Raw genomic sequence first — 8,546 nt, forward strand, 5'->3', positions numbered from 1 at the left:
GGTTTAGAGCTCCAACAGGACCTGGTTTAGAGCTCCTAATAGGACCGGGTTTAGAGCCGTGTTTGATGTAGGAGATATGAGTTAAAAAGGCTCAGTGGAAGTCAATGAGAGTTTGGGTGTGAGACACTCCGAGTCTGTCTGAACCTGGTCCTTCGTCCTCCCTTCTGTCCCGCTGCAGGCCGGAGGACGGAGAGATCCACCCTGAGATCTGCCGGCTCTTCATCCAGCTGCAGTGCTGCCTGGAGATGTTCGTCACCGAGATGCTGAAGTCCATGTGCCTGCTGGGGGTGCTGCAGTTCCACAGGAGAAGTACCGGCGCAAAATCTTCTAAAATCTGATTAAATCAAAGACAAAGACCTGCTGCCCTTTGTCTCAGAAAACAACAACAAAAACATTTCATGACTAAAATGTCTGCAGCGATTCAAAGTCAAAGTTCTTCTAGAAATTAATCCAGCAAAAGTTAAAATGTTTGTTAAATCCTGATTATTTATCATAAATTGGTGTTTCTTTCTGTAGATAGGCAGAGAAAACTGCTGATTTTATAAGTTTGTTCACTTTAGTTTTTATAGAAGTTTTATTGTTATGAAGGAAAACAAATAAATAAATAAAACATTATATACAGATGGTTTTAAAAGCTAAAATTGATTGTAAAACATCTAAAATATTTAGGATGATCTCATTGTTATTACTCTGTTCTAACAGCAGGGGGCAGCAGAGAGCCGTTTATATTTCAAACAGCTTTAGCTCAAATAATTATTGAACTTTTTAAAGATAAAATGTTTTTATTGAGATCATAATTGACCTTTATGTTAAAAACAAATCTTAAATGTGCAGCGGAGCCCATATGTCTGCTTTCAGTTGTCCTTCTTGTCTTCTCGGTGCCGTCCCGTCTCCCTTCGGTCCATCAGGGACGGACTCGGAGCCGAAGGTGGACTTCCGGGTGGACGAGAGCTCAGATGTCCCGATCCTGGAGGACCGATCCTCGTCTCCCATCGACTTCCCTCAGGAGCAGTGGCTGGTGGGGACCGACATAGAAAACATCGAAAGGTGTTATTATTATTATTATTATTATTATTATTATTATTATTATTATTATTATTATTATTATTATTATTATTATTATTATTGTACCATCAGTGCTGTTCATTTCCAAACTACTTCTGCTTTTTTTATTCTTTAGCTGTTTATATATCTAAACATTCGGCTCATTTATCTGATGTCTGCTGCAACTTTTAGTTGTTGTAATTTTTACACTTTCCTAAATATTTAACATTATTTACAAACATTTCCCCCATAAAAAATACACTAAAATCTGTTTAATTTCTACAGAAACATGATTCTCTTTTTGCTGCTATTTGCTTCAATCAGGATTATGCTGTTTTAGCTTTTAGGTGATCTTTTGCTGCTTTAAATTTTAAACTTTATACTTTATAGTTTCAAAATCTTTAACTTTATTTCCAGATATTTTCCTTCTAGACAAACATGGAGATTCTTCAGGTCCTTTAAAAACATTTAGCTTTTAGCTGATCTTTTGCTGCTTTTAGCTCAAGTTTTAGCTTCTACGTACAGTTTTGCTGCTTTTAGCTTTTAGCTAGCCTTTTAGTAGCTTTCGATTTTAGCTCTTGGTTTGCTACTTTTAGCTTCCATTTTGCTGTTTTTGGTTTTTAGCTTGTGCTTTTTTTACTTTGAGCTCCTAATTCCTTCCCCTCAGCTTCACTCGATTTCTCTTGTTACGAAGCCGTTTTTAACGCAAGCTGAAACGAAGTCGCTGTTCCTTCGGCTGATTCTGTGTTTGTGTCGTCAGAGACATGAGGGAGATGAGAAACTTGCTCAGCAAACTCAGGGAGACGATGCCGCTGCCGCTGAAGAACCAAGGTATTTACCGCTCGCAGCAGCACCTCCTGACGTTCTGCGATGAAAATGTTGCGTCTGATGTGTTGCAGACGACAGCAGCTTGTTGAATCTGACGCCCCGCCCACTGAACCGACAGAGGAAGAGGCGTTTCCCCGGACTCTGCTGCGTGGTTTCTGGCTGACAGTCACAGGAAGTCGCTCTCATTTACAGAAATTCATTCTTCATGTTTCTGTTTCGTTTTTAAAGATCTCGAATTGTAATCGAAATGATCTGGATTTGACTCCTGACATACGCTTCGGTTCTGGTTCAGAACTTCAGACTCAGATTAGATTCATTTTATTTTGAAATCTGTCTTAAGCAAATATAACAGCTTTAGATTTCTCCCAGTAAAGTGTCATCAGTTTCTCCTCCTCGTCTGTTTTGATATGATTCAGACCAATAAATGTAAATATTCAGGCTATGCACAGACGGCCTCCGTCTCTCAGCGTGTCGCCGTGTGAAACTTCAGCTGCAGTCGGTGTTTCCTGCTAATCTGTGTGACGTGGCTGCATGTCCACGAAGATGATCCTGCAGACCAGCGGGTCTCAAACTGTGGGTCACACACACACTGGGGGCGGGGGTCATGATGAGGGGTCAGTGTCATGTCGGGGTCATGATGTCATGTCGGGGGTTATGGTGTCATGGGGGGGGGGGCACATGACAAATTAGTTTTTTTTTATTTTTGCCCTCTATCCTCAAAGCTTCTGGGTGGAACTAATGTTTAGATGTTTGTTGCGACTCGGGCTTGTTTTTGTGTTACACATGCTGGTCCAGGTCCCAATACTCACACTCCCACCCTCGTGTCCTTCAGATGCACGTTCATGCTGAAGGGTTTGAGTGTGTAGTGCAGGGGGGTCCAGTCCTGGTCCTCAGGGCCTCCATCCTGCAGGTTTTCCTTGTTCCTCTGCTCCAACACACCTGATCTGAATCAATGGGTGATTAACAGGCTTCTGCAGAACAGGAAGAGGTGATTTAACCGTGAACCAGGTGTGTTGGAGCAGAGGAACATCTAAAACCTGCAGGATGGAGACTCTGAGGACCAGGACTGGACCCCCCTGGCGTAGTGTGTCCCAAATCTCCGGAGTGCATCTTTAGCCCCGCCCCCTTTGTGTATTACATCCGGCCTTCAGCTAAGCCTGCATCCAGACAGACTTTGAGGAAGTATTTATCCACAATCCATCGCTGCATGTGACGTTTTTTTTTTTAATTTTTATTATCTTTATTGACAATGAAAGGGTTTTGAATTAAACGGCAGAAATATGGCGGTGGTGACAGAGCGAGCTGCGTCTAAAATGTAAAGTATTGAAATAATTCTTGTTCCACTCTGATGTACAGATGTGAATACTATCAACAAGTCAGAACAAAACACATCTGAACAGCCAAATATCTCCTGCAATGACTTTGGAAAGCAAAAATACCGAAACGTACTGCCACCTTCTTAAAATACCAAAACAGCGACCGGTCGGCCATGTTGGATGTCACAGTTATGATGCAGAGGTACAAGTCGATGATGTAACTCGTACTGTCCCAGTTCTCTAATGTCTGCTTGTAACCTGCAGCACATTAACCCTTAAATGAGTAAACAGAGGGTGGAGGGCGAGGATTGGGACCAGGTCAGGATGTGCAGCGTGGATCCACTCCTTCAGCCAGTGGTGTCCAGTCCTGGTCCTGGTCCTGGTCCTGGTCCTGGAGGACCACCATCCTGCAGGTTTTAGATGTTCCTCTGCTCCTCAGCAGCTCCTCAGGTTCTGTTAATCACTCAGTCCTTCAGATCAGGTGAGTCAGAGCAGAGAAACACCTGAAACCTGCAGGATGGAGGTCCTCCAGGACCAGGATCAGGACCAGGATCAGGACCAGGACCAGGACCAGGACTGGACACCACTCCTTCAGCCTTCATCTCACTGGGCTGAGACTAGAAGTTGGTTCTTACATCACCGTGAGAAGGCTCATGATGGACAGAAACAGAAAAAGGCTTCCTGGGGGGCGTGGTGTGAAAGCTTTGAGAACCTCTGCTCCAAAAATCACTCCTATATGTTCAACCTTTTTCTTACAATAAAAAAAGATTTGAAGGTTTTCCAGCATAAAAGATAAACTTAATAGTTGAAAGAAAAAACAAAAAGCTTTTCCAAATTTAAATTTGTCTCTCAGTTGAAGCTTTACATTTTTGTTGGACGTTATCAGGATTAAATTGTTGCCACAGTGTCAGTTTTAAAGGCTGATTCGTTGATTTTTAAAACAAATTATGCACATTTTTTATCCATCAGCATGAAGACAAAGATGTTGCTTCAGCTGCTCTTTAAATCAAAGTATGCAACCGTTACAGGAAAACAGAAAAACACATTTTGGGGCAAAAAAAAGTTAAAATTTTGACGATGTGATATTTTTTCCTGCAACATTATAGAGATGTACTTCCTCTAACATCCTGACCTTTATTATTGCACACAGTCATGACAGGCGGGCAATCATGTAACTGCTTATGTGTGTGTTTGTGTCTGTTAGCAAAATATATCGTGATCCACTGGACAGATTTTAACGAAACTTTCAGGAAGTAATAATCAGACGTAGATTTACAGCTCATTAACTTTTAGTGTGAATCAAGCTCAAAATGGCCGCCACAGCTAACTGATCATTGCAAGAACAGAAATGGCTGTAAGTCAGTCGGTTGTGCAGATTTTGGGCTAAGAACTGGTGTGGGAGTAGCTGAGAGTCACTCCCAACACGAACTCTGAGCTCAAACTGATCTTTGGTTCAAACTTCAGCACGCAAGGCGGCGGGCGATATGCATTCCTTCAAAGGTTTATAAGTTTCAACTGTCGAAAGTCAACATTCTTCTTTTAATAATTGTTTTTCTTTTCTTGGTTTGAAGCTTGTCAGATATTTTTCTGACTCAGCAAAGAAGAGAAATGAAACTCCTGTTGGGTTCTGACTCTGGAACTGGAGCTCTTTGATCATCGAATGTAACGTAATTTAATGTAGAAATGAATGTTTTTCATTTCATGTAACGTGTTGATGTTTAAATCTCTGAAATAGGTTTTGTGTTTGGTTCAAACTGGGCCGTGTGTTGTCGAGTAGAGAAAACAGCTAATCTTCTGTACAGCTGAGGACATTTTATAACTCAAATAAAGTTTGATATAAAATCATCATGATGGGTTTTTGTGTTTCGTTTTAAAACTTAGTGTCAGATTTTTTAAATTGACTCAAGTTTTTTCTTTCCAAAATAGGTTTAACCTTCAGTTTTTGTGCTTAAATCCTGCTGAACAAACAGGCTGTAAAGTTTATTTCCATACTTTAGAACTCCTCTCAGACACCTGAAGACAGAACGGGACAAAACACCTGAAACTCTTCACCACTTGGTTTCCTCCTCCTCCTCATCAGGTCTGTAGGTGTCGGGAGGATCAGAAACGTCACAAAGTGGGAACAACAGAAACTGAAGATGTTTGTTTTACTCCACTGGTGTAGATTCTCAGTCATCCAGGACGTGGTAAATCCAAAACAGGTTGAAAAACAAAAACAACTGGACTTCTGTTCTGTAGCTGAAGACGTTTGGCTTCTCATCCGAGGAGCTTTTTGGATTTACCATGTCCTGGATGACTGAGAATCTACACCAGCATATTGCCATGCACTTTGGGCAAGACACCCTGGGTCCTGGGGAGGCTATTTTCATGTATTCATCTATATTATAGATGACATTATAGGTTTGACCAGCAGAGGGCACTCAGGACCTTCATGTCAGCAGCTGACGCCGCGGCAGAAGAAGTGAACCAGTGACGTATTAATGTTGACTAGTTTCACCAGGTGGATGTGTCTTATTAGTCCAGTTTAATAAAACATTCATTTTTCATCACCTGGTCTAAAGACATGGAAGCTATTGACAAAAAAAAAACGCTTAAATTTTCATGAAATTATAAATTAAATGCTTTAAAAATCAGCTAAAATGAGGCGGGTCTTGTTTGTCCAGTTTAATGAAACAATTCAACATTAACTCTTGGTCAGAAGTTCACATGACATGGAGGTTATTTAATTCTTCTGTTTTTAAGCGTCATTGGTTCAGTAATTTGTTGACGGTCCCTAAGTGAACCATCATGTTCAGGAGGAGGGAGACACGGAGGTGGTCTGACCCACATCTCACTGCCAGCACCGGGTCAAACGGCAGGAAGACACCGCTGAGTCCAACCTGGAGTCCCCCTGCTGGTCGGGGGCACTTCTCTTCTGTTTAGGGAGTTTGCAGCTTTTCTTACTGGCTGCTGGTTTTGGTTTTTGCAGCATTGTTCCTTTTTGTATTTGTGTTTTGTAGTTTGCATCCTTCATGTGTTTGCAGCGTGTTCAGCTGTTTGCTGTGGCCTGGCATGGCAGCTACAGCTGGTTGATGTGTTTGTAGAGAAACACTGAAGGAGGATGGAGCTGGGCTCTCTTCTTTCTCCACACTGAGACATGACGTGGTGGACAAGACTAGAAGTGTTAGAACGGATCATTATATTTGCTACCTTTGTGTTGTCAATAAAACTTGTGTTAACAGATCTTTAAAGTAGTGTAGGAATATATTTCTGATCAGTTTGGTGCCAGAACTGTCAGGATTTGGGTTTTCTTTGTGTTTCTTTTTTTAAGGGTTGGATTTGGGGGGTTAGCTCACCAAATGATTCCCGAGCGCGGCACCGCTGCTGCTCACTGCTCCCTCAGGGGATGGGTCAAATGCGGAGAACAAATTTCGCACACTCAGGTGTGTGACAAACAGTGGATCTTTCCTTTCCTTTTTGTATTTAGGGTTCTTGTTTTTTCGTGTTTCTGGTTATCCTGTGTTCAGTTTGGGTTTATTGTTTCTTTTATTTTGTCATTTGGTTGTCCTCATGTTTAGTTTTGTCTCTGTATAGTTTCTGCTCCTTGTGTTCCTGTCATCTTTCAGTTGTCCTCAGCCAATCTCTCGTTTGCCTGCCACGCCCACCTTCACCTGCTCCACGTTAGTAATCACTCACCTGTGCCCACTTCTCCTAATTACCTGCAGCCTTTAAAACCTGCTCATTTCCCTCACTTGTCATTCTAATGTCCTGATTGGATTTAGAGGTGTAAAGTATCAGGATTCTACAAGTTAAAGAGCTCAAAACTGCATTTTCTTGGACAGAAAAAACAAAAATGTTGTGTCTAAAACTACCTGTAGGATTGTTCTGCAGTAATGAATAAATGTTTGAGGCAGTCAGATTAATTTCTGTGTTTGATCACATTTTGATGCTAAACCAAACAGAACTTCAGAGTCCATTGATAACTTTTCAGCAGACCATCAGAATTATAGTTTTTAACCTTCTAAAACCCTTAAACTGCAGGTGCTTCAGGACCCCCCACCAGGACTGTGTCCCTGGACCCCAATAAGGACCTAAGTGGCCCCCATACCCCCGGCTAATAAGGTCCACTTTTCCTAAAACAAAGCTGTGCTGATAATGTTGGGTCCATGAAATCCTGATAATTCAGTGTTAGACAGTAAGATGGAGTCTCAGCATCATCAGCAGCAGCTGAAGAAACCAGAGTCAGTCAGAGATGGAACAGGTCTGTAAGATCAGGTCATTTTACAAACATATGAGGCTCCATCCTTGTTTGGTCCATTTCACCTGTTGGTCCCTCAGGGTCAGGTTGTTACTGAAGACTCGCTTTAAAGGGGAATTATTTGTGTGAAAGCAGCCATCTTTAAAACAACAACCCTCTTTAAAACCACTCCCTGTTTCAAAGAAACTATCAGAATGCCGTCGAGTCAGTGAGCCTTCTGAATTCCTCAACAAGGAGAGGCTGTCAAATAAAGTTTGTTGGTGTTTTTAACAAATCGTGTCACAAATGTTTCAGAATCATCTCAGCTGGGGACAGAAGGCAGAATGTGTCTCTGTTAAAGTCATTCCAATCAAGTTTAGATCATTAAAATGAGCTGATGTTGGACAAACAGAACATGTCAGACACATGAACTCATCTGATTTCTGGGAAACAGATTCAGGAAAAACCAGCTGATCCGGTTCTTTAAGAACTCAGAGAAAAACGAACTTCAGACTCCAGTTTGAGCTCCATGGAAGAGGATCAAATCCAGTCCGGCTCACGGTGAGTTGAACATTATTCTTATTTTCCTGTCAGTCTGGGGGTTTTCTCTCTGTGGAGGAAAATGAGGCAGAACTCAGTTTGATTTTCAGTCCACTGAACCGTTTCGGAGACACTTGAAGGCTGATTTTATTTAATCTTCTTTGTGTTACTTCCTGTTCTGTGTTTGGATTTTAGTTCATGTTAAAGTCACTTTGTGACTTTCAGCAGGAGACAGATGTTTATTTAGTCACTTTTAACCAAACATCTGGGTTGTTTGGTTAACGAGTCCTGTTAGCATAAAGCTAAGCATGTCTCAGCATTAATTCCAGTGTTTTTAACAGTTTTCAGGGTAAAAGTAAAATATGTGAAGCTTAAAATAAACTCTCTCCAGCAGACCAGCTGTATCTGAAAGTCACGTCTTTAAGAGACAGGGACAGGTCCATCAGAGACCTGAGACAGAACCGGAGACATGCATCATCCTTCAGCTGATCATCAGCTGGATGTCCAGTTTTCAGCTCTTTGAGAATCTCTTTGTTGGAGCTAAAATCCTGATTTTTCTTTGGTTTTCATTGGTTCAACTGAAGGAATGGGAACAAAGTGAC

General features: G+C 41.6%; 1 protein-coding gene across 1 annotated transcript in view; it reads left to right on the forward strand.

Annotated features, from left to right (window-relative positions):
- Positions 1 to 8,546, forward strand: part of c6 (complement component 6) — a 26,499-nt gene that overhangs the window by 2,634 nt on the left and 15,319 nt on the right. Inside the window, exons 3-6 of the mRNA XM_037979529.1 lie at positions 179 to 309; positions 909 to 1,047; positions 1,805 to 1,875; positions 1,944 to 2,032. Coding sequence (XP_037835457.1) covers positions 179 to 309; positions 909 to 1,047; positions 1,805 to 1,875; positions 1,944 to 2,032 — 430 coding nt within the window. The remainder of the gene's footprint in view (positions 1 to 178; positions 310 to 908; positions 1,048 to 1,804; positions 1,876 to 1,943; positions 2,033 to 8,546) is intronic.

Source organism: Kryptolebias marmoratus, linkage group LG14 (assembly GCF_001649575.2).
Source record: "Kryptolebias marmoratus isolate JLee-2015 linkage group LG14, ASM164957v2, whole genome shotgun sequence".
In the NCBI taxonomy this organism is placed as follows: domain Eukaryota; kingdom Metazoa; phylum Chordata; class Actinopteri; order Cyprinodontiformes; family Rivulidae; genus Kryptolebias; species Kryptolebias marmoratus.